Below are 26604 nucleotides of genomic sequence, written 5' to 3'. Positions count from 1 at the left end.
CCTTGATGGGTGTTGGGAATTTGAGTCCCGAGACCGGGATACCAGACCTCCTTCATTCCAAACCAAGGTATGGAGCTGATTAGAACCTAGAGAAACCTTTGATAGATTTTTGGCAAAAAACGAAACCTATGTTACACAATACTTACTTCTTCCCTCGTACTAGACTTAGGTTAGGTACATTGGGGTAGGCGTATTTTAGAAGCACCAGTTGAGTATTTTAGTCAATGTTATTTATGTATGTATTTTTATATGGCTTAGAAACCATACAATCCTCTTACAGTATTATTTCATATTACTGTTGACGCTGTACGCATACTTTGTAGTCTGCATAACGATTGTAGCAGTTCACTTCTATTGAATGAGAAAGAAGACTGTTCAATAAACCTTTTTATTAAAAATGCCCATCTCTCTATTTCTCTGCAACTCTGTAGAAACGTAGCATGCATGACTGCCTGAGTGAAATACTCCTCTATTGTTTCCGCGACTCTGAGAGATATATTCTTATAATATATTCTTATTCTTGGTAAACAAAGTTGTTTATGCGGTTGTCAGAAACCAATCCCTTCTTGTGTATTCGAGAACGTTTCTAGTGACCTCTGAGTTAGCTGGCATACACACAATTAAGTTTAGTATATTCGATAGAGACGTAGTTCACCTCAGTCCTACGTCAAATCTATAGGATATATTATTCCAATGCGCAGAGCCTATTGGGAATATAGGAATTACACTACAGGGTGAGCATCCTGAACTTCTCCTTTTTGATGTAGAAGTTCAGAGGGCAGAGGTCTAGAATAGGACACAGTGCTCAGTCCTTCTTTGGGAACTGGAAGTAGCAACCAGTCATGATCACTGATGTTGGAACACTCTCTAATGCTCCCTTCTCCAAGAGTGCCAGAAACGCCTTCCATAAAATAAATGAGTGGTCCTCCTGAAGTTGTTGTGGTGTAGGAGGCACATCTGGTGGGTTGGATAGGATACGTAGGGTGTAACCATTCTTGACTATTTGTATCACCCACCCGTCCAATGTGTTGCTATGCCAGGAAATAGCTTATTTGATCTCCAACCAAGTGACAATGCGCTGCTAATGGCATACTAAACTGGTTCTACAGTGCTGGTATGGGTGAGGGGCATCAGGATTGGGTTGTATATTGCTCCTGAGGGCCTGTACAATGTTAGCCAGATCCCTGGCCTCTACCCCAAAAGAATTGGGAGGCCTGTTGCTGCAGAGGTAGGTTTTGGAATTTCCTTTGCTGATTGCCTCTTCCGAATCCTCAAAGTGAATCACAGTGTTGGAGCAACTGCAGCTGAGACACAGAAAGACCCAGGGAGCATGCTGTGGTCTTGCATTCATTAGAGCGCTCCAGGGTTGAGTCTGCCTTGTCTACGAAGCATGTCCATGAGTGATGTTTGGGCATCATTTGAGAAGCCTGTGGATCTAATCCATGTGTGGTGCTGAAATATTCCTGCAGGTACTGACTGTTCTACCCAGTTGATAGTGTCCAGAACAGATTACATATTTTGCAGGGTCTTGGCCATCCTGAATTTGGGTTAAATTGGACCAGAGCTCCTCAAGAACCCTTGGCATGATCTCGGCCCCTCATGTCACACAACACATGCAGGTAATGTCTTAAGAAGCAACTCGAGTTGACTGCTCTATGGGCAACGCTTGCAAAAGAGAAGTCATGTTTTCTGAAGACCTCCATAATTTGTATTCTCTGCTCAAAGGCAGTGTAGGAAAGGAATTTGGGTGCATCCGGTTTGTACAGGCTGAACGACAAGACTCAGGTGTGGGGTGTTGGAGGAGGAAAGATGGATTCGCAGGAGTTGGTCAATACCATATGTCTGTTAATTTGTGGACAAGATCCAGGCTTCTCACAGGGACCCATAAGGGTAACAGTAAGGACCTTGTTGAAGGGAGGTAGCAACTCTAATGAACTCTGCCCTGGCTGCTGGACTTCTGTTCAGTTCCATGGAGGGAAACTACAAATCCAGGACTTCTGAAGCAATCCTAATGACCAAGGCAAAGAATGCAGATTGTTCTGTAGCGGGACCAGTTGGGGAATGAAGGCTAGAGCCAGGAGATGTGTCCAAGCTACTGGCGTCATGGAGCTCCACAGATAAGCAGAAGTGATCCTCATAATATATTAGGGACTCATCATCATCCCCATAGACATCTCTTGTGTGTTTGGAGTCTAAAAACCTTCAAGGTTGTGGAAGTATAACAGAAGGAGTAGTTTCTGTCCTGAAACTCCAGTTCTGTAGTAGGGGTATCTCGGTTATAGTCATAATCTAGTGAATAGTCCCGCCCATGTGCGTGGACCCCAGAGTAATCAAAAATAATCTCTTAAGTCGTCAAAAAATGCAGACCTGCAAAGACACTTAAGAGAGAATTTAAAGACAGATAATGCAGCCTATATCCACAGGCTACACTGTCCAGTACTTCAACTAGAAATTCCACCAAAAACCCGCAAACAGCGCAGCCTGTCGAGTGTTCTCCACAGAGAAAAACCTTCCCCTACCAGCAAAAGCCTCTGGAATGATAGAGAGAAAGTAGTGGACAGACAAGCCCCATAGGCTGCCATTATGTAGCTCAGAACAGGATACTGTGCCTTTAAGAGAACTTTCCAGAACACTCTCAGTATCCCAGAATGCACAGCAGGTCCCTTTTACCTTCAGTTCTTTATGAAGGCGTAACACGCCAGACCTGTAGCATTCCTTACATGAATATCTTTCTCCACCGGGGAGGAGGGCGGGCGCTTATGACTATAACATAGATACCCCTACTACAGAACTGGAGTTACAGGACAGAAACTACTCCTTCTGTAGTAGGAGATCTCTTGTGTATAGTCATAATCTAGTGAATAGAATGGCAAGCCCATCCCCACACCAAGCGGCGTTGGAGAGAAGAGAAATAACACCACTTCTGTGAGAACAGATTTCGCAGCGAAGCCTGCCCAACCTGAGCGTCTGTCCTGGCATCAGTGTCTAGACAATAATGCTTAGCAAAGGTATGGACCGACTTCTAAGTGGCCGCCTTGCAGATTTCTGCAATTGGAACATTACGCAGCAAAGCAGTCGTGGCAGCTTTGCCCCTGGTGGAATGAGCCTTAGGTTTACACCCTAAGGTCTTATTAGCCTTTTGGTAACACAATTGTATACAGGACACAATCCACCTCGAGATGGACCGTTTTGAGGTAGCAAGACCGGTCCTGACTGATCCATAATTGATAAACAATTGGTCTGACCTACGAAAATCTTTGGTTTTATCCAGATAAAATTTCAACACCCTCCTAACATCCAGGGAATGCAGAGACCTTTCCGCTGGAGACGAAGGATTCTGAAAAAACAGACAAAGTTATGGTCTGGTTAACATGGAAATCAGAGATAACCTTTGGAAGAAATTTCGGGTGAGTACGCATAACAACCGTAACAGCATGAAATACAGTATAAGGTTCTTGGCAACACAACGCCTGAATTTCACTCACCCTGCGGGCCGATGTGATGGCCACGAGGAACGCCGCCTTCCAGGACAGGTGCTGCAACGAAGCCTTATGAATAGGTTCAAAAGGCTCCTTCATCAATCTGGACAGCACCACATTCAATTCCCATGAAGGGGAAGGAAGCCGGACAGGAGGGAACACTTTCCTCAAGTCTTCCAAAAAGTCCTTCATCACAGCAATCTGGAAGAAGGGGGTCTGAGTAGGGCATTTCCTGTAGGCAGTCAGCGCAGCGAGTTGAACCTTAATGGAATGGAAATTAAGGCCAGACCGTGCCAAATGTAGAAGATACGACATCCTCCTTACACGTCGTTGGATCATAGTTCTTAGGACTTGCACCATATGCAGAATCTCTTCCACTTGTAAGCATAGGAAGTCCTAGTGGAAGGTCGCTTAGCCTCCTTCAGTATGTCAATACAATCTTCTGGTAGATTCAAATGGCCATATTCCACTATCTCAGGAGCCATGCCGCCAAATTCAAAGACGAGAGGTTGGGGTGCACCATCTGCCCCCCGAACTTCGTTAGAAGGTCCGGACGGCACGGCAGCTGTATGTGAGGAAGGAGAGACCGGTGAAGCAGGTACGTGAACCACCACTGCCTGGGCCATTCCGGGGCAATCAGGATCATCCGCGTCCTGGACTGGGACAGCTTGATGAGCACCGCCAGAATCAGGGGAATGGGTGGAAAAGCGTACAGAAAGCTGTTCGACCAGTGGATCCATAGCGCATTCCCCAGCGTCCCCTGCTGGTAGTACCTGGAGGCGAAGTCTCGGCATTTGCTGTTTTCGGCGGTGGCGAACAGATTTACGTCTGGAGTCCCCCACCTTGCGAAGACTTCTCATAGTACTTCGTCGTTTATGACCCATTCGTGGTTTTCCTGAATCAGTCTGCTCAGTGCATCCGCCTGAACATTCTGCACACCTGATAGATGGGTAGCAGTTATCGTCAGTCCTCTGGCCAGAAGCCAGCACCAGATCGCCTGTGCCTCCTGCGACAGAGTGCTTGATCTGGAGCCCCCCTGCTTGTTGAGGTAATACATCGTGGTCGTATTGTCCGTCTATACAAGCAGAGAGTTGGTCTGGAAGGACGGATGAAAGGCCTTCAGTGCCAATTGAACAGCTCCAGGAAATTGATGTGATACGTGGACTCCGTCGGGGACCACGTTCCTTGTATCTGTAAGTCTCCGGAGTGCGCCCCCAGCCGTGGAGAGACGCATCCGTCACGATAGTCTGTGTGGGAATGTCCTTGTGGAAGGGAACCTCTGAGGAGATTCTCCGCTGAACACCACCACTTCAGAGACTGAAGAGCATGCAGAGACAGTCGTATCTTGTCATCCCAAGACACTTTCCTCTGATCCCACTGAACCTCCAAGCACTCCTGCAATGGTCTCATGTGCAGCTGTGCGTGTGGCGTAAGGAAGATACAAGAGGCCATCGACCCCAGTAGAGAAGGCACCTTCCTCACTGTTTTAGATGGAGCGGTCATAAGAGCCTGAGCCTTCCGAAGGAGTGATCATCGTCTCTCCTCCAAAGGAGACACGCTTGCTGACAGCGTATTGATGGAGGCTCCCAAGTACTTTATGCACTGGACCGGAGTCGTGACAGACTTGGACATGTTGATGTGCAACCCCAGCTTGTTCAAGAGAATGCACGCCTTCTGGAAGTGCGCTTGAACTTCCGAGAATGAGGAGGCCTTGATCAACCAATCGTCCAGGTACCGGTAGACTAACACCTTGTTCTTCCTCAGGTGTGCAGCTACCACTGCCATGCACTTCGAGAATGTTCTCGGCGCAGACTTCAGCCCGAATGGCAGTACTTTGTACTGATGATTGGCGCCGAATTGAAATCGCAGGAACTTCCTGTGTTTGCGTGCAATGGGCACATGGAAGTACGCACCCTGTAGGACTATAGCACATAGCCAGTCTCCCTGTTGCAGCTGAGGATAAATCTGATGGGACAGCATGCGCAATTTCTCTCTGCGAATCCACTTGTTTGCTTGTCGCAAATCCAGAATGGGCCTGAACTCGTTCTTGTCCTTCTTGCGAACCAGAAAGAACCGTGAGTACAGACCTCTTCCCCTTTGAGACAGAGGTACGTCTACTATCGCCCTTTTCCTTGACAGGGCATCGGCCTCCGCCTTAAGCTCGCATCGCCGAAACTGTGAGCTGACCGGTGGAATTGCTGGAGGCGGGCTGGAGAACCGAAGACTGTATCCATTGCAAACAATATTCAGCACCCACTTTTCCTGAGTAATTTTTCTCCACTCTGCCAGAAAAAAATGATTGCTTCCCCCCACCGGAGTGGGTTAACGGATGCAGGGGAAGTAACCGCTCAGGGCCTAGACCCAGCAGGGCCTTTGTTCACCGCTGCGGACTGCTGGCCGCCTCTGCCCTTCTGGTGCTTCTGGAAGGGCCTCCGGAACTGCTGCTGCTGTTGTAGCTGCTGTCCCGAAGCCTGCCCTCGCCCTCGCCCTCTGCCCTGCGCCCGAACCGTCTCTGGAATGGGCGGTAGGTCTTCTCCTTGGGCTTCTCCAACCCGACTGCCGCCAGGGTCTCGGCCTCCGCTTTCATACGGGCCATCTCGTCTTCCGCATGTTTGCCAAACAGGGTTACCCCCAAAGAAAGGCAGGTTGGCCACCCGTTGTTGAGCCTCTGGCTTGAGAGATGTAAGTCGAAGCCAAGCGTGGCGCCGTTGGTTGACACCATGGCAGTACCCATGTGCCGCCAGAAGAGACACATCAGCAGCCGCGCTGATGAGTTGGTTCGACACCAGCATCCCCTCATTCAGAATCTCCTGAAAGTCCTCTTTCTTCTCTCGAGGAAGGAGCTCAGCGAATTGCTGGAGGGACTCCCATAGGGCATGATCGTATCGCCCTAGCAAAGCCGCGGCACTTGCCGCCTTCATTTTAGTAGACGCCGTCCCACAGACCTTCCTGCCTGCCGAGTCTATCCAGCAGCTCTCCTTATCAGGAGGCACTGTAGACGACGGGGTGGTGGCATGCTGCTTCCTAGCCGCCGTCACTTTGACCGAGTCCGGTGTCGGATCCATCCTAAGAAAAGCCGGGTCAGAATCCGGAGCCCGGTACTTCTTGAGGAGCCTGGAGGGGGCCGCCTTCGTCACCGTCGGAGTGAGAAAGAACTCCTCGGCGGGCTCCACCAATACTGGTACTAGAGGCAGCAACGGTCGAGACAGGTGCTTTTTATGTAGCGTTTTGAAAATCATGGGCGTAGGCACAGTCACCGTGATGCCCAACTTAGCCGCACCCCTCAGCAGAACATCTTGGAATGAGACAATGTCGTCTACAGGCGACACCCTCGTCCCAGGGGACTCCGACAAAGTTGGCGAGTAGTATCTGGTCCCAGAAGAGTCCGTGTGGGAGCTTGATCTGCGCCTCCTGTGGTGACGACCGGTGACTACTCCACGATCTCCCCCTCTGGCCGGAGCGAGAGCGCGATCTCCTCGGCTTCGGACGCTCCACAGGCCTCAAGGAAGTAGGCGACTATGGCCTGACCGGGGGCCTCGGCTGAGGAGTCCCCGTAGGCGGCGTCGGGTATCGTGGTAGTGAAGCCATCCTCGGAGGAACCGCAGGCAGTCCACAAGGCGGAAGCGGAGGCGGAGTGGGAGTCTGCGGCGGAGGTTCCTTGGGCAAGGGAGGAGGAGGGGTAGGCGACCTCAGCTTAGGAGGTGTATATACCTCAGAGTACACCGAGCCCGGTGTCTCCTTCTTCCTAGGCGGAGGCGATGGAGAGACAGAGTCTCCCATCGTTGAACATAGCCGGCGCGGCCCAGTGGACCCAGAATGACTCCTGGCGCCAGAACTCCTTCTGCGCTTTTTTGGCGTCGAAGAACATCGCCTCGACGGCAACGTCGTACACCCCCTTCTCAACGGCGAGCGCCTCTTTGACGGCGAACGCCTCCTTCTTGACAGCGAACGCCTCCTGGACGAGGAGCGTCTCCTAAACGCCAAACGCCTGCGAGACCTCGATGTCCTCCTCGACATCAAGGATCCTCTCGACGCCGACCTCCTCTTCTTTGCCGACGGCGAACGGCGGTGTCGCCTCGATGACGAGCGCCGTGCCGCCTCTCGACATCAATGACTCGACGCCGCCGCCGTTGAGGATACCGTCAACGGCGATCTCGACGGCGGCCTAGTCAGTTCCCTCAACGCCGTACGTTGACGCGGCTTTGACCCAGAGCCCTGGGGAGACGGGGAACAGACTACTGTCATCCCTCTCGATGCCGTCGTCGGTGCTATCGACGCCGGCGGAGAACCGGGATGTTTGCAGGTCTTCCTGCCCCTGGGGAGCCCCCCAGAGCCCTCAGCATGGGCAGATGGAATATGCCCAGACCCACCTTGTGCCTTCAGTCTTCTATCTTCCAGGCCTTGGAGCCTGATCTTCATCCTCTCTCTCAGGGTCCTGCTGGAGAAGGTCTGGCAAATGTCACACTCCTCCGGGACATGAGATGAGGGAAGGCAGATGATGCACACCTCGTGTGGGTCCGACTTGGCCTTCTTCCTCAAACACTTTGGGCATTTGTCAAACAAAGCAGGCATTGTGACAAATAAAAGAGTGCTCAAATACACACACAAGGAAGAAAGCACCAAAGTACTTCAAATGAAAGTACTCAAACACTTGAAAAGTGAATAAATCTGTAAAGAAACCCTAGAAAGGGAGAGCTCAATGCTCCAGGGTCCTGCTTGCAGGAGCCCTAAAAAAGAACTGGAAGTAAAAGGGACCTGCTGTGCAATCTGGGACACTGAGAGAGTTCTGGAAAGTTCTCTCAAAAGGCACAGTATCCTGTTCTGAGCCACATAATGGCAGCCTATGGGGCTTGTCTGTCCACTACTTTCTCTCTATCATTCCAGAGGCTTTTGCTGGTAGGGTAAGGTTTTTCTCTGTGGAGAACACTGGACAGGCTATGCTGTTTGTGGGGTTTTGGTGGAATTTCTAGTTGAAGTACTGGACAGTGTAGCCTGTGGATATAGGCTGCATTATCTGTCTTTAAATTCTCTCTTAAGTGTCTGAGCAGGTCTGTATTTTTTGACGACTTAAGAGATTATTTTTGATTGCTCCGGGGTCCACGCACATGGGCGGGACTATTCACTAGATTATGACTATACACAGAGATCCCCTACTACAGAACCAGAGAGAGGCTGTAGTTGAGGTTGAGGTGGGCAAAACTTTAACAAGATCACAGCTGATTCGCTTTAGAGTCCGAAAGAAGTACAAGTTCTTCCTCTGGCGTCATTGTTACCAGCATCAACACGCAGGCCTTGTGAAAATGATAGATCCACAGATTAAGTCAGAGTGAGCATTGCCCCTGGGTTTGACACGGACCTAGAGAACGGGATAAGAGGCATGGTTGGGGACGGATTCGAGGTGGCAACCCAACTGGTGGCCTCCTCAGATTAATGGGGCAGGTAGGTTTGCCTTAGGGCTCTGAAGTGTATCAAAAAAGGGTCCCATGGCATAGTTGAAGGCCGATAGGACTGGAAATTCGGGCGGGAGCTTGGCATTGGTTCAGAGGTGGGAGAGTGGGACCGAGACAGAGGTACCCTGACGTCTGCGGACTTCTCATGACAAGAGTGCTGGAGATGTGTGTGTGTGTGTGTGTGTGTGTGGTGGGGAGGGATGTTCGAACTTGCATTGTTTCTTTGATTTGGACTTACCTGAGGATTTGAAGTGAGACGACTACTCACCCTGGAACTGCCTCGCCTTGGGATCATGAATTTGACTAGGATTGGGCTCACCGAACTTCCCTGCAGTGTTCGGTAACAAAGTTTGACCATGAGTCCTTGATTGCCTACGGAGTAATCTAAATGTATTTGTCACACAACGGCAAGTCAGGCAAAGAGCCCAAACACTAGAGACAGAGATCTGTTTGAGGCAATCTTTACATAGTTTGAAACCTGCCATTTTCAACATTTTGAAAACATCTTCTGCATGGAAAAAAGGAAGTGATGACTCAAGGAGGTGGTGGGTATATTGTGACTACTCCCAAATGTCACTTCTGGGGCAGAGCAGCACAGCACCACCTACTGACGCACTGGGGAACTGCTGAGAAATTCTCAGGATCCAGTCTGGCACCTGGAGGTATTCGCAAGAGGAATCTGCAATTAGAAGTATCCTTCAAAAGAAACCAGTATTACTGCTTTATTTCTAGTTTTTTTACCATGTTTTAAAGTTTATAACGGATTTTTGATAATGTCCTTTTTATTTCCTTTTTGAAAGTGCAAAAAATGTAAAGCAAATGTTGCTTGTTCATAAACATATCTATTTGGCTTTGCTAGAAAGTATTTATCAACGCCTTCAAAAGTTTTCTTGCGTCAAGCACATTGGTAGGAAAATATTTCATTGTGAACTGCCCAAGCCGGAGAATGGCTATAGCTCCTACAAGTTGATTGAATGAAAGAGATACATTAATGCGTTATACATTGAATAAAGGAGCTTAGTCGCTGTACATGTACTGTATCAGTTATTACTATACTGTTGAATGAGTTACTTACCTTCTGTAACGATGTATCTGGTAGTGACATAGTCTAGCCGCAGATTCCTTAACTTTGAATATCCCCAGGCGTCAGACTGGATCCGGAAAACGTTCCGCAGCAGCACCTCTGCACGCCGGGGGCGGCGTCTCACGGCTCTGCCCTGATGTCGTCCTCAGACTGGACGTCAGCGGAGCCATATATGCCCCTCCTGGCGCGCGGTCGTCAGTTTTCGCCATAGAAACTTTTCTACGTCACAACGCGGAGCCACCACCAAAAAAAATGTTAAAATATGGGAACAGTGTGCGAAAATGATGAAAAAGGGAAAGACTTTGAATGCACCATAAAATCCAGTGCCAGGTATTGTATGTTAAAAACTAGTAAAAGAAAAAGAGCGGAGCATCGCTCTGAGCAGCAACCCCGCAAAAGTGAAGGTCAACCACTCTTAGAGGTAGAGGAAGATTTAAACATCACAGCAGACGACAAAATCAGCAACCATAACCCCTGTATGTATACCGGGTGAGAACAAGAAAACAGATACTAGATATGTCGGAGTGAAAAGGAAAGTTCATAACTTCGTAAAGAAGTGGAACTGCACCCTAGGACTGATGAATCCAGGATCCGGTGTGCCGACCGTAAGTAAAACCCATAGAGATGGCAAATGATATGACAGAGGCAGCGCATACTGCTCCAGTATACACAACAGTGGAAAAAAGGGACTGTTGAAGCCTGCACCAGCCAAAATACATGGGATAGCATTGGCAGGATGCCAATCCATGGCCAGAAAGTGCAGGGAGTAGTAGAAACAGAAGACACGCCATTACCTAGTCGTACTGTCACAAGACATGTGAAAGGGTTGACGGCAATCAGCAGAAGCACCCAAAACAGGACTACAGTAAGAACGGCAGTCAAGCAGAGGACTGGAAGATACAGAAGCCTACAGTGTGGATGCTAGAACCACACAAGAGACGCAATAGCAAGAAGGAAACTGGCAAAAGGGTCACCAAGAAAGCTGGACACCCACATAAGAGCTCGTAGTATGAGCATACCAGGTCAAGGACCACAGAGACCGCATGAAAGAAAAATGAAGCGTAACACAATAAAAGACTATAGCACACGAAAGGTACCAACAGCCATGTGGAAACAGAACTGGACAGGACAATGTCCAGGCCCGTAAACAACATCAGCCGCTTGCCTGGGAGGAGCCACGGTCCCCCCCGCAAGACAGACGAGGAAATGGAGCCAGACACGATAGTGGAAACAGCAGGACAAACCGAATGGTCCAGGGACCCAAGAAGCGAGTATCCGAAAGAGGACACTCCACTTGAGAGTGATACATTAGGAACCCAAGCAGAAGTGTGGGAAACAACTGCGCGGGAGCAGCAGGGAATGTGTAAAAACGGTTAAAGGGAAAGTGCCCAGAAAACAAAGGCACTAGGCAATGTACAGTAGAGATGTATATGCCATAACCGCCACATGCAAAGACAAGCCTAGAAAGGGCTGAAGTACGAGGAACTCCTACTCAACCCTTAGAGGGGAGGGGAGAACCAGCTCCACAGAGTGGAATAAACAATGCAAACACACAATGATAGCAATTATACCAGGGTGCAACTTCAGGCTGCGCCAACACTAGGAGGCGTGCAACACAGTGGATGTATCCTGGCGCAAAACTAGGACAGGGTGTCAGTGGTGAGAACTGCGCCTCAACTGAACAGAACAAGGGCCCTAGGGATAGGACTGGAAAAGAAGAGCAGCCATCAAGGGCAAGAGGATCACAGAGACTCTGAAAAACGCCCCCATGAATGCAGGCGAGGCAGAAGCCATACGGTAAGGAACCCATACAGAGGCTTAGAAGTACCACCAACAACTAGTCAACCGCATCGAAAGTGCAATAGAGCGATGCCAATGTGAGGATCGCAGAACAGCAGAAAAAGAGGCCCATAGCAAGATTTGTGGCGAAAACTCAATAGGAGCGTACCAATCAATCATTTGTAAAGAGGTGGGGGGTCGCGCTACTGATCGAACAGCCAGGTCTTGAGTATCCTCCTGAAGGACAGCAGGTCTTGGGTCAGTAGTAGGTTTAGTGGGAGGGTGTTCCATGTCTTGGCAGCGAGGTGGGCCAAGGATCTCCCACCGGTGGTTGTTCTTAAGATGCGCTGGACGGTAAAAGTGAGAGGACGGCGGAGCATAACTGGCAGTTGGGGATGTAGAAGGAGAGCAGTCTGTTGAGGTAGGCTGGTCCGGTCGGAGTGCCTTGTGTACGTTGGTGAGGAGCTTGAAGGATATCCTCTTGTTGATAGGGAGCCAGTGCAGGTTTCTCAGGTGGGGGGTGATGTCGCCGTGGCGTGGTACGTCGAATATCAGTCGTGCAGAGGTGTTTTGGATGCGTTGCAGTCGTTTGATGAGCTTGGTCTGGTGACTGTCTTTCTTGTATCTGTCGGGATCCATCTGTAGATCTTGCGGAGCATGCGGAGGGTGTTGAAGCAGGAGGAGGAGTCAGCGTTGACTTGCTTGGTCATTGAGAGCATTGAGTCGAGGATGATTCCCAGGTTGCCTGAGTGGTCGGTGGGTGTCGGGGCTGCCTCCATGTCCGTCGGCCACCAGGAGTCGTCCCAGGTTGAAGGGTTGGAGCCGAGGAGGAGGACCTCTGTCTTGTCCGAGTTGAGCTTCAGACGGCTGGTCTTCATCCAGTCGGCGACGGCCTTCATTCCTTCGTGGAGGTTGGCTTTGGCAGTGATGGGGTCCTTCGTGAGGGAGAGGATCAGCTGAGTGTCGTCGGCATAGGAGATTATGTTGAGGTCGTGCTGTCGGGCTACGCGTGCGAGCGGGGCCATGTAAATGTTGAACAGCATTGGGCTGAGGTAGGATCCCTGGGGTACGCCGCAGATCTCTGAGGCTTTGGAACGGAATGGGGGAGGCGGACGCTCTGGGTTCTGCCAGAGAGGAAGGAGGTGGTCGAATCCAGAGCCTTGTCTCGGATCCCTGCGGAGTGGAGGCGTGTGCGTAGTGTGCGATGGCAGACAGAAGGCGGCAGAGAGGTCTAGGAGGATGAGTGCTGCGGTCTCGCCGTTGTCCAGCAGGGTCCTGATGTCATCGATGGCGCCGGTGAGGGCAGTCTCGGTGCTGTGGTTGCTGCGGAACCCTGACTGGGAAGGGTCCAGGATTCTGTTTTCTTCGAGGTATTGGGTTAGCTGACTGTTGACGGTTTTCTCAATGACCTTGGCCGGGAAGGTAAGCAGAGAGATGGGCCGGAGGTTCTCAAGGTCTCTTGGGTCTGCCTTAGGTTTTTTGAGCAGGGCGTTGATCTCGGCGTGTTTCCAGATCTCTGGGAAGGTTGCGTCTCGAGGGAGAGATTGATGACGTTGCGCAGGTGGGGTACGATGGAGCTGCTTGCTTTGTTGAAGACGTGGTGTGGGAATGGGTCTGACAGAGAGCCGGAGTGGATTGTGTGCATGATCTTGATGGTGTCATCGATGCTCACGATGGCCCAGGCTAGCAGGGGGTCGTGGTCAATGGTGTGCGGAGGGTCTGTTGTGTTGCTTTCTGTTGAGGCTGTCGTGGATGTCTGCTATCTTCCGGTGGAAGCAGGTGGCGAGGGAGTCGCACAGGGCTTGCGACGGCAGGATGTCGTTGGTTTTGGAGCTGGAGTTGGAGAGTTCCTTCACGATGTTGAAGAGCTCCTTGCTATTGTGTGCATTGTTGTTGAGGCGGTCTTTGAAGGAGGTCCTCTTGGCTGCCCTGATGAGATGGTGGTGGTTTCGGATGGCGTCCTTGTGTGCTGCGTGGCTGTCCTGAGTTTGTTCACTGTGCCATTTCTTCTCTAGTTTCCGGCAGGCTTGCTTGGAGGCTAGGAGTTCTGGGGTGAACCAGCTGGCTCTCTTGCTGATGTCTCTGTGGGGGGGGGGGGGGGGGGGGGGGGTTGTTTCAGCAGGGCGAGGGTGTTGGCGCAGTCCTCGATCCATCGTCTGAGGCTGAGGGCAGCGTTGTCGGTGTTGGAGGGATCGGTGGGTGGACTGAGAGCGAGGTTTGCGTGTAGTTGGTCTTCGGTGATTTTGCTCCAGCAGCAGCGGGGGATCTGTTCGGTGCGGTGGTGTGTGGTGGGCTTCTGGAAGGCGAAGTGGATGCAGGGGTGGTCGGTCTAGAGTAGTTGGGTGATGTGACTGACGGAGACGTGCAGGCTTGAGGAGAAGACGGGGTCGAAGGTGTGGCCGGCGGAGTGGGTGGGCGTTGTGACGAGTTGCTTTAGTCCGAGGTTGGCGAGGTTATCGATCAGAGTTGTGGAGTTGTTGTCGTTCTCAAGGTGAAAGTTCAGGTCTCCGAGGAGGATGTAGTCGGTGGAGGTCAGGGCGTGCGTGCTGATGAAGTCAGCAATGGAGTCGCTGAACTGGGGACGGGGTCCGGGGGGTCAGTAGACCAGGGTGCCTCTGAGGGTGGAGTTAGGGTCTGTGTGGATCTGGAAATGCATGTGTTCGGCGGTGCTGAGCTCGTCATCGGTGCTAGTCGAGACCCTGATGCTATTCTTGTGGACGATGGCGATTCCTCCTCCGACTCCGTTGGTGCTGTCATTGCGGGTGATCTTGTAGCTGTCTGGGATGGCTATGGCGATGTCGGTGTGCAGGAGTCGTTAAACCAGGTCTCCGCCACGAAGCGACATCCGGGATTGTGTCGAGCAGGTCCCAGAAGTCGACGGCGTGCTTGCGTGCGGAGCAGATGTATAGTAGTATGCATCGGAGGTGGTTGGGGTCTTTCTTGGTGGGTGATTTGTCGGCTCTGAGGCTGGTGTAGCTGCAGTTCCGGCAGGTGAAAGGGCCGGGTGTGCGTTTCGGGGCGGCCTTGAAGCAGGTGTAGCTCCGTCCGGAGATGAGAGCGTGCAGAATGCTGGCGTCGTAGTGGCGGCGGTCGTCGTGGTGAGTGCGGGGGCCAGGGGTTCTGGAGCTGGGTGCCGTCCAGGTATGAACGGGCGCAAACGGGCTTGCCTTTGGCGCTCCAGCGGCGTGGCCGTGCAGCGGCCGGCATATATGGGGAGGTGGGAGGGAGGAGCAGCTGGGAGGCGGGGGCAGCGAATGGGCAGTGGCCCGACAGGGGGGCGGGCCGCAGGGGACGCAGCGGGGAGGGACAATGAAGGTAACAGAAGGAAAAAGGGGCACAAAATCGATGGAAAAACGAGTGGCACTCAAGGCAAAAGGGCACAAAAAACGAGTGGAAAAGAAGGCAAAAGGGGCACAAAAAACGAGTGGAAAAGAAGGTAATAGGGGCACAAAAACAAGGGAAAAACGAGTGGCACAGAGGGCACAAAAAAACGAGTGGAACAGAGCAGAAGAGCACAAAAACGAGTGGCACAGAAGGCAAAAGGGGCACAAAAACAAGGGAAAAACGAGTGGCACATAAGGGCACAAAAAAAAGAGTGGAACAGAAGGCAAAAGGGGTACAAAAACTAGAGAAAAACGAGTGGCACAGAGGGTAGAAGGGCACAAAAAAACGAGTGGAACAGAGGGTAAAAGGGCACAAAAACGAGTAGAACAGAAGGAAACAAGGGCACAAAAACAAGGGAAAAACGAGTGTCACAGAAGGCAAAAGGGCAGAGAAATACCGGAAAAACGAGTGTCACAGAGGCAAAATAAAGAACACAGAAATACAAGGGCAGCTAAGAACAGAAGGCAGAACGGGCAAAGAGGCGCGGGGGCAGCGAGGGGAACAGAAGGGAAAACCGGGCAGAGACACTGGGGCAGCGAGGGGAACAGAAGGGAAACCTGGGCAGAGACACGGGGGCAGCGAGGGGTACAGAAGGAAAGACCGGGCAGAGAGAGCACAGGGACAGGGGAAGAGAGGGAAGAAAAAGGGGCACGGACCACGTACAGGCAGTGGGGGAAGACAGACAACAGCAGTCACAGACACAACATTGAAAATACATGCAATACAATAAAAGCAATAAAGCGGAGGATGAACAAACCTGCTACTGGCCACCAGGGATGAGGCGCAGGTGGTAGCCTGTGGGTGGTGGAGGGCCTCGAACTTCCTCAGCAGCGGCAGCTGGGGCAGGGACACACAGGCGGTGCTGTGCGAAGGGGGGAGCGACCTACCTGGTGGGGTCAAGGGTCGCGGGTCGCTTAGTACCAAGGCTAAGGCAGCTACTCAATAGCGTATAAATACCCCACATAGGGTGTCAACCCCTACGAAGGGAGTCCTCTTGGGCACATCACACATTCAGAGGACTGAAAGGAAAACAGAACCAGCCGTCCGGTTGTACTGAACAAATATTGAGATGGTGGAACAACCGACTACACCATCCGGGTCCCATGCAAAGAACCCAGGACACCTTTGAAATTAATTAACAAGGCAATATTGCCGATACAGAGAAAAAACACTAAGACAGAAAGTCGTGCCGCAAAAGTCATGGCAGTCCAGACAGAGGAGGGAGAATGCTGAATCTGCGTGGCTGTTCAACAGGTCCACTCCATCGAATGGCAGATCTCTAAGAGCATCCCGAACATTGTCCTGGAAATGACTGTCACTCAGCCAAGCACTACGGAGTAAAGCCACAGACCGAGCATGAGCTCGTCTCACCGAGTCAGTGGCGTCAAGAGAAGAGCGGAGGGAAATTTTGCCATTCCCCTGCCATCATGCAGAAGGCCGATCAAGTAGACCTGCAGGCCTTCTGGAAGCGAAGTAAGAAGGTCCTCTACTACTGGCAGAGGCGAAAAGCTGGCGACCACATGCGTCTAACCAACTAGATTCGCTGGTGGGAGGCAACAGAGGCAGAGTGGAGGAAGACTAAGTCAAAGGCCGCCTGAACTACTTGGCCCTGAGCCCTAGGGTGAAGGGAGAGAGCGGATCATTTAGGGCAGGACGGTGTCGACGTGCTATGGCCCTATCAACAGGGTCACCGAGGAAGGCCTCGCCCATGTGCAAGCATGATGTCAAACAAAGATGCCCCAAGGGGGTGCAAAGGCTCCACTTCAACCGGCTCAATCCAACAAGGGATCAGAAGGCAGAGAAACCACAGGGGGCTGAAAATGTAGAATAGCTGCTGAACTGTGAATAGCCCGTGTGTAGGCAGAACTAGTCTCAGTTGCCATCCGGGTGGCGATATTAACCCATCACTAGGAGATTGGTGCAGACTAACCCGTCCACTAGACAGCAAAAGCGGAGGAGTCGTAGGCTGATCCAGTGACCACGCCTCACAAGGTTCCTGCATATTGGGCCGAAACGGCCTGAGATAAGGGAAGTCCAGAGGAGCGTCAATCTGTGGCATAAGAGGAGGTGTAGGCGCCGGCACCGGTGTCGATCGACGCCGGGTGGGAGTCGCATCGACGTCTGAGGAGTCGAGTGGGATATCAATCTCCTGAAATAGAGGAGACGTACGTGGGCACCGGCGTCGACGAGCCAGTCGTCTGGACGTCGACAATCTCCAAAGGAGACTCGGGCTAGGCACGTCTGATGTCGACCCCACTGCAACATGTGGGGAACAGGGCGTCAAGCTCGGTGCCACCTCAGACGTCAGCGCAGGAAGCTGCTCAGGGCTATGCGAAGACTGACAGAGTGGACTAGACTGGCGACTGGGAGGACCCACTGGGCCGTGTCCCGTTGGCACCGTATCAGCTCCAGGACCGGAGTCGATGCACACAGCCGATGCAGAGGGCGAATCCGCCGGTGAAGACCCAACATGCGTGCCTTCCACCTCTTTGGGACCCGAAGGCGCACCTGGGAGAGGGGGTAACCCAAAGTAAGAGTGGAGAGCTTTAGAATAAGCATTCATTTGAGCTTGTGTCGCTCCAGGGGGGTACGGAGGAGACGACAGCCGAACACCGGTTCCCGGCAGAGAGCGTGCCAGCGTCACAGGTATGGGAGGAAGACCTCCTGGATTTACGCTTGTGTTTACCCGCCTCCGAATTAAGTCTGTGGGAACGACTTCTGGAGTGGGCTCAAACCCCGAGAGGAAGAGCGGCGACGTGAAGGAGCAGGAATGGACAGCCGTGAGGCCAGCAATTTCATACCACGCTCCCGTAAGGACTTTGGTTTCTTCCGCTGACAATCGTTGCACTGTTTGGAGATGTGGTGCACCCTGAGGCACCACATACAGATGGCGTGTGGGTCCGTTACGACATCGGTCGTGCACAGGTCTCACACGCTTTAAAGCCTGAAGGTTTTGCACACTGTTCTGGGAAGGCGTCGAGAAGACGCGAAAAACAGGTCAAGGAACCGCTGTTTTTCCAGGATCCGCGTTGGGACGCGGAAAAGGAGAAATCTGACATCTGCGCCAGGAGGGGCATATATGGCTCGGCTGACATTATTTCCGTGGACGATGTCAGGGCGGAGCCGTGCGGCGCAGCCCCCGGTGCGTAGAGGTGCTGCTGCGTAAAGTTTTCTGGATCCAGTCTTTCGCCTGGTGATATTCTAAGTTAAGGAATCTGTGGCTAGACGTCTCTATCGGATGTAGCAGTTTTAGGGAACAGGATATTGGACAACACACCTAGTGACATCACCGGGTAAACTTCGGTGGATATCATCTGAATAACCCAATGCTCTTCAAGACACCATAAGACATAATAGCACTCGTAACAGCCACAACAGATATGAGAACACTGGGAATTACTTTGTAACACACTGTGGGAGAACAGCATAGCAAACGTACGCAATACAGAATATCAGGCATGACAGTTTAACACAGAGTGGCATTTAAATGCTAGGAGTTAAGTGACCATATTGTGCATTTTTCATACTATTCAAGTGGTACTCAAACAATTAAAGAGATGATGGTATAAGGCTTAACCTGCTTAAACATCAGATATAATGGCAAGGTATGACAGGACAATACATACATGATCTCTTATACTACATATTATAGAAGCACATGTGATGGATGTCACTTTTGAAGAGCACAAGGCAGCAGCACTCCTACACACATGCATGCACTTGGCGGTGAACCTTACACAAGAGCAATATCTTCATTCACTTCTCTATCAGTCATGAAGTTTGTTCTTACCAGTGTGCGTTTTCATATGTTCATCAAAATACTGCTTCATGTTGAAGTCTTTGCCGCACCATTGGCACATGAACTGCTTGTGTCCGATGTGAATGCTCATGTGTGAGCGGAGCTGGTACTTGTACTGAAATCGCTCATCACAATTCTGAGAGGAGGGAATTGTAGCATTAGTGGTTTTACTAGAAAACAATATTGCAAACAAATGTCTACAACTTCAAATTTCATATTGTACTTGAATGCTTTACTACCTACCATTACAATAAGCTGCAACATAAATGCACTCTATCACCTTTGAAAGTGCATAGGGTTGATCTGTCACATTTTTTGAAAAACTGAATGCCCTGTACATACACACCCCACTGACATTTTAAATTTCGATTTCAATGTCTTCAATATCCCAATACACGAATAACGTTTGCAGAAACCACAGTAGTGTGAATAGCAAACTAACACTTCACTCCTAAAGCATTTGCAGATATTAATCTTAGATCTCTAGTTTGGGAAAACATGCAAAAGAAAAAAGGCAAGGTTGGAATGGTGAATACATTTACAAAACAGACAACTACTCTTCTTAAAATACCAATGGCGAATAATTTATTTCAAATAAACTGAGGAGGGCACACAGACCTCTTTCTTGCAGCCTCGGTCCTTCGAGGCAGATAACCTAAGCATCGTCTGTAATCGTCTGTAGATGAAAGGTCGAACTTGTTTGATTAGAACTGGGTCAGAGGGACATTTTGTCTGCCTCGAGCGGGGAGTGCATTACAGCCTGTACCCGAAAGGCATTGAAAAGCATTGGCAACAACAGTGTTCAGCAAGGCTTTCTTTAGCTGAAGTAGAGGACTTAAAAATAATACAATTCTACTCTTAAAGTACAGCTACATTCATTTTTTAAACATCCTAAAAAGATTAGGATAACTTCATTAAGAACGCTCAATGCCCATGTAGATACTTTTGTAATTTCAATTTGATTTTAGATCTAGAAGCATTACAAACATGATTATAGGTATATTACCTCATCTAAATGGATTGTGATAATTGATTTTGGCAGGACCCAAGGCTGCGATTATATGTTTTATTACTTAATAGTCTATTAATAATTTCTTTACAAAACACTCCACTTCCAGGACATATATGGAAAGCACGTTAGTCAAAAATAACTACAAAACCTGTTATATCAGCCAATTCTGTCCATCACAATAAAATACCAATCACTAGGCTCCTATATTAGATTAAGCCTTCCTGTTTTATTGCTGCTAGTAAAAGCCAGTTAAGTACCTTTTTATTTTTCACCTCTAATGTGGTAATGTAAAAATGCTTAATCACTAGCAGGGATGTGCATGTAGGGAAACATTTACGCCATGTTTAATGCAGTGACAGTCTGATTTATCAGGATTGCTTGCCTGCAGGGCATTTGAGGGTTTGTGGGAATGAAAATGGTAATCATTCAAATTCTCACCACCTCATGCCTCATCACCCTTTTCTTGGGCTGCCCAACGTCTTGGTACTCAGGCAGTAAACGGAGAAAGATGTGTGGTGAGGGAGCGGGCATTTTAACTGAAGACGTCCTGCTGAGTTCACCACTCCCATGGGTATCCAAATGAGATCGGCTAAGTGGACAGTAAAGAACATTGTTCACCCCCAAAAAATGAATATACTGGTTTGCGATCCACAGGTTACTTATGAGCCAAGTCAGAATGCAAAGAATTGCTAGTCAGAATGTTTTTGACACGTTCTTTGACAAGGTGTAGTACCAACTGCACATAGAAAGGCATAGTAACAGTAATGAAGGGCGTAATAACAGTGTAGACAACTCCAGTTCTAGAAATTAGTTTCATATGGATGAGAAGGATCTTTCCACCTATAATAAGGGTCCACTTTTGCAGGGATCACTTTCTGTTTAATGAAAAAATAAAAGCTGCACTAGTTCCAACAACAGAACCCATAAACATAAATCTAGAAATAACGTCAGGTACATGAATAAACAATTATTGGCAATTTCAAGAGATCTGACCATTATGTGTAACCACATATACACGCAGGCCTGCATCGAAGTGCACACACTTTTTGTGCTGTGATTGGGAACTAGCTCAGGGCGCCCAAAGCAGCCGAGTATTACTATGGTTCAAAAGTGTCAAATTGAGCCATTTCAACTTGATCCACCTTAGTATTGTAACCTAAACAACACCCTTTAGCACTTGACCCTCAGAAAGCGAGCTCAGAACAGTGTTACTCAGTGATGTGGTGTGGCTGGCAATCCAGTGGAGACTATTCCTCAATAATAGGACCACACCAGGTATTATTTTTACTTTAAAAAGAAAGTACTTTATTCTTTACACAGGTAAATACTACCCAGTTTCCATTAATGAATAAGCCACAGTTTATATAGGTGTTGACAAAAAGTTATAAATCAATAAACAACTGCCTATATAGTCTTCAGAAACAGAATTTATCAATAAACCACCCCATATCGACACAGTTTGACAGTTTTTTTTATTCAGCTAAGTGCGAGGACACTATTCTGTCTCAATGCTCAAAACTGTATTATTTTGTGTGGCCCTCACGACCTCAGAACTGTGCTCTGTAATATCAAACCCTAATAAGAGGGTTCAGTGAAGAGGAATGTCTGCTTTGTACACCGAGGCGAACATGAAAAATCTTCAGCGGCATACCCTGCGGTGGCACATGCTTGCCAGAGCCAAGCAGAGACATGTCCACCCAAAAACGGTAACTATGTAGCCCTGCAGCATTACACAAAAGTTCGACGAAAGAGGAATATGACTTAAAGTGAATAAGTTCACTGTTCTGCCCTGGAATGTCTTTCCATTCATGCCAATTAAGTTATGCCGTTATTTCAGATCCATCAGGCACAGGCACTAAGTACTTTATGAAAATTACAATTAAATGAAAAATTACAATACTCGCCAGTCGTTTGTGTGACTGAGCAGTGACTCATCGGCTGAGCAGGGAGCAAACTTGCAGATTATAATAGCAATTTAGAGCCCAAGAAGGCCGTCGTACTTCGACATGTGGTACCCGTAAATCCCATGGTCGTCCCGAGTTGTTCTGCCTACCCAAGAAGAAGTTCAGAAGGGATGGAAAAACGAGGGCACCCCAAGCAGCACGGCTGGATGTTTCCATGCCCATGAGCTCTGACGCCTGGTTGCTAGGTTCGGGGTAACCTCTGATCTCGGTCACGCTTAAGAGTGTCCGTGTGTCATCTTATGACAGTATCGGGCAGCGGTCAGCATCGCTGCACTTCACAAGCCTGGGTGGCTATGAATCAACACGAATTAAACAAAGGAGGGCAGCACGGCACATTCAGAGACAAGTCAAGGAATCGTACCCCTTTAAAGGCACACCACATCCGGGCACACTTTTTATCCTTTATACTGACGCGCTTTCCGCATCCATGTCCGGGTAGGTAAAAGGAATTGAAGCATTAACAATGCATGCTCCTTGTGCCGACAGATGCATGCAAAACAAACGGCCTTTTTAGGGAGAAACTAAATCAAAGGGCTCCAAAAAGAGGATTGCCAGTTTGGGGGAAACAAGACATGGGAGACGGGAAAGCAAGCTAGAAACCCCATTCACTTACAAAGAGTGCTAAAAGCAAAAGAAACAAGCACCGCCAAAGCCAATAGGTTGCATCTTTATAAAGCGAGAGGCAAACTATTGGCCATGCCAACGGTATTTTGAAACTTTACATCGCATTCAAGATTTCCAAACTTTAACTTAACTTATTTTTCAACTACTTTCACGCACAAAAATCTGAAAATAATGTATAAAGATTAAGGAAGTGCAAGACTTAAGTAAAACGCTTGACAAGCTCTAATTTACTATCTACAGAACGCAGAGCTATTTGGTCATCAGCAGTCCTCAGCAGTGGCCCAGAGACCAGATTTTTGGGTTTCCAGGATAAAAGACAACCTCTATACAGTCATGTTAAGCACACCTTCAGCCACAAACGCCAGCTGAATGCAGTCCACTTCTCCACTAGCACCATAAAACCCTGTGTGTGCCAAGACCTGTGCATCATGCAAAATGTGGAATGTTGGAAATAAAACAACCCTTGAAGTCGGCTATTTAGTCATAGCCTGGCAAATTTATGTGTTGATGTACTTATATAGACAAGCTGGGGGGAGGGTCGCCTGGGGAGCAACATAGTACACGAGGGTGGGAATACTGGAGAGGGGTGTGGGGGTGGGTAGAGCAGGCAGCACATCAGGAGAGTGTCAGAAGAAAAGGTAGTTCCCTGAATTAGAGAAGGGTGAAAATTACAATTCATCCAATCAACGGGCCGGTAAAAAGGGTATTCTTCAGGGGAAAGGCAAGAGGAAATAAAGACAATGAATAAGAAGCAAAAAACTGACAAGAACGCTCTAAGCACACTACACAGTTTAGTTAGGTATGGTCCATAAGAGGTCTTTGAAAGCCAAAAGTTGTTACCTAAAAAGTAGTTCCCTGAAACGAAAGCACTGGAAGGATACAGGTAGTCCAATCAAAATGTTAGTAAAGAAACTATGCTCCAGAAGAAGGACAAACAAAAAGAGGGGGGGAAAGCATTTGAATAGGAACGCAAGGAAATTTCGACGTTCACTCCATAGGACTACTCCACCAACAGGCTGGAAAGCACCCAATTTACTAGTTGCTCTAATCTCCACTTCCTGTACGTGGGATGGGGAGGAAGGGAGTCTGACGATTGCTGTCGGCCACCCAGGTGGCGATAGATGCCTTGCGGGGTCCACTAGCTGTATAGGCTGGGGTGGTAGGATGACAAGAGATGACGCTCTGGGAGACCTTGCGTATAGGAGATCTCCTTGAGTGGGGGCGAGCTGGTGCCATTTGCATCTCTCCGGCATGATTACTTGATGCACTACAACCAATTTCTGAAATATGCCCAGCTGCGATGCGGCTGGCAGGCGAGGGCATAGAGACACTGGTCTTACCTGAATTCGTCCCGCTGCTCCTAGAAAGAGCCACGTGCCAGACAGACTGGCCAAATTGAGGGAACGGTGGTGCCTAGAGGTGGTCGACCTAGAGGACGTGGATTGGGAGGCGGCCTTGATGCACCCGAGAGAGGTGGCAATAACATCCCACCTGCGTCTGATACAGCTCAAAAATCTCCATATTAATACAGGGACTGGTTACATCATATTGGAGGGCGGCCCTTCCGGACTGAGTTCGATGTGGGGGTGCGAGGGGCACGCTCTGGAGTTGCCTGGCAATTCAGACACACTGGTCACAGGTGGTGAGAGGAGTAGTTTCTTACCTGTAACTCCAGTTCTGTAGTAGGGGTATCTCTGTTATAGTCATAATCTAGTGAATAGTCCCGCCCATGTGCGTGGACCCCGGAGCAATCAAAAATAATTCTCTTAAGCTGTCTTCTGTGCAGTCCTGCATAGACACTTAAGAGAAAATTAAAGACAAATAATGCAGCCTATACCTCCAAGCCTACACTGTCCAGTACTTCAACTAGAAATGCAGAGGATATTCCACCAATATCACATTTAACCCAAACTGCTAAGTTTCACCCAAAGAGAAACTTCCCCTTTACAAACTCCTTGGAATGATAGAGAAGAAGGGATGGACAGACAAGCCCCCATAGGCTGCTATTATGTGTCTGGAAAAGGGATACCGTGCCGTTAAGGAACTCTCCAGAGACCCTCGGTATCCCAGAATGCACAGCCAAAGTCCTTTTACTTTCAGTTCTTTTTGAAGGTGTATAAAGCAAGGCCTGTAGCACACAGTACAGTATCATTTTCTCCACCGGGGAGGAGGGCGGGCGCTTATGACTATAACAGAGATACCCCTACTACAGAAGGAATATGCTACTTACCAGTTTGCATCTGTTCTTGGCATGTAGGGCTGCTGACATTAATGTCTTGTGCATAAATCGCCGCCTAGTGTTGGGTCCGGATGATTGCACCTTATTGTCCTGGAAGAGTCTTCGAAGTATCACAAGATAGGTGACTCCTCCCCTGGACTAATGTGCGCATGGGCACCTTCTCCATCCTCAGATTGTTTCTCGCCATTGTGGCAGAGATGGAGATAGTAAAGTAAGAGATGGCCATGCAAAAGATAATGCTGCAGCTGCAACAGGCACAGCGGAAGAGGGCTTTCGATATGAATGTCAGCAGCCCTACATGCCAAGAACAGATGCATACTGGTAAGTAGTATATTCCGTTCTAGGCATGTGGGCTGCTGAATTCATATCTTGTGCATAGACTGTATAGCAGTATCTCCTCTAGCAGTGGTTACCTGTGCCAGCTGCAGCAGTTTGAAAGAGTTTTGAGGACAGCCTGGCCTACAGCAGCTTGCTGCTTTGCTTGTACGTCTATACAGTAGTGTTTTGTGAAAGTGTGTATAGTAGTCCACGTGGCTGCTCTACATATGTCTTCAAGAGGAATATTCCCTAGGAAAGCCATGGATCCCCCTATTTTGCGCGTAGAGTGTGCTCTTGAGGGGACAGTTAACATGCGTTTAGCTTTTTGATAACATATCTGAATGCATTTAACTATCCATCTGGCTATTCCTGACTTTGACATGGGATTTCCTTTATGTGGTGGTGAAAAAGCAACAAATAATTGTTTTGTTTATCTGAATGATTTAGTTCTGTCCACATAATAAAGCAGAGTTCTCTTTACGTCTAGTGTGTGTAGGGCTCCTTCAGCTACTGACTGTGGATTTTGAAAGAACACTGGCAGTTCAATTGATTGATTAATATGGAAAGTGGATATGACCTTTGGCATGAACTTAGGGTGTGTTTTAAGTACTACCTTGTTAGCATGTGTTTGCATGAAGGGTTCTTGAATCGTTAGTGCTTGTAGTTCACTAACTCGCCTGAGTGAAGAAATGGCAATCAAGAATGCCACCTTCTATGTTAAGAATTGCAATTTGCATGAGTGTAGAGGTTCGAAAGGAGTCCCCATGAGTCTGGTGAGTACTACATTTAGGTTCCAGACTGGTGAAGGTGGGTGTCTTGGAGGAATTACCCTTTTGAGACCCTCCATAAAGGCCTTGATTGCTGGTACCCGAAACAGTGAAAGGTGTTGTCTGTTTTGAAGATATGCTGCTATAGCAGCGAGGTGTAGTCTTATAGAAGAGTATGCTAGGTTACATCTTTGAAGATGCAGTAGGTAGCAAATAATGTTTTGTATGGAAGCATCTAATGGGTTGATTTGATTATTGTTGCAGTAAATGACGAATCTCTTCCATTTGGCTGCATAGCATGCTCTAGTAGTTGGTCTTCTTGCCTCCCTAATGATATTCATGTAGTCTGGAGGTAAGTTAAGGTATCCAAATTCTAAGACTTCAGGAGCCAGATCGCTAGGTTCATCTGATTGGGATCTGGGTGTCTGATTTCTCCATGGTTCTAAGTTAGAAGGTGGGGTCCGAGGCGTAGCCTTTGATGAGGAGCTACTGAAAGCTCCAGGAATGTTGTGTACCATGGCTGTCTCGCCCATGTGGGAGCAACTAAGATCATTGTGAGTGACTGTTGCCGTAGCTTGCGTGCCACCAGTGGAATCAGTGGTGCTGGGGGAAAAGCGTACGCAAATCTGCCTGACCAGTTCATCCATATCGCATTGCCCTGTGACAACGGATGTGGGAACCTGGCAGCAAAGTACTGGCATTTTG

The 26604-nt window shown here is 49.1% G+C and overlaps 1 protein-coding gene across 2 annotated transcripts in view; it reads right to left on the bottom strand.

Annotated features, from left to right (window-relative positions):
• The window catches only part of ZNF652 (zinc finger protein 652), a 372792-nt gene that overhangs the window by 60314 nt on the left and 285874 nt on the right, over window positions 1-26604 (bottom strand). For both annotated transcript variants that reach the window (XM_086923997.1, XM_086923996.1), the window contains one exon: window positions 18967-19111. In XM_086923997.1, coding sequence (XP_086780123.1) covers window positions 18967-19111 — 145 coding nt within the window. The remainder of the gene's footprint in view (window positions 1-18966; window positions 19112-26604) is intronic.

Source organism: Lissotriton vulgaris, chromosome 5 (genome assembly GCF_964263255.1).
Source record: "Lissotriton vulgaris chromosome 5, aLisVul1.2, whole genome shotgun sequence".
Lineage (NCBI taxonomy): Eukaryota > Metazoa > Chordata > Amphibia > Caudata > Salamandridae > Lissotriton > Lissotriton vulgaris.
Note: the sequence above shows the minus strand (reverse complement) of the source record. Positions and strands in the feature narration are given on the sequence as shown.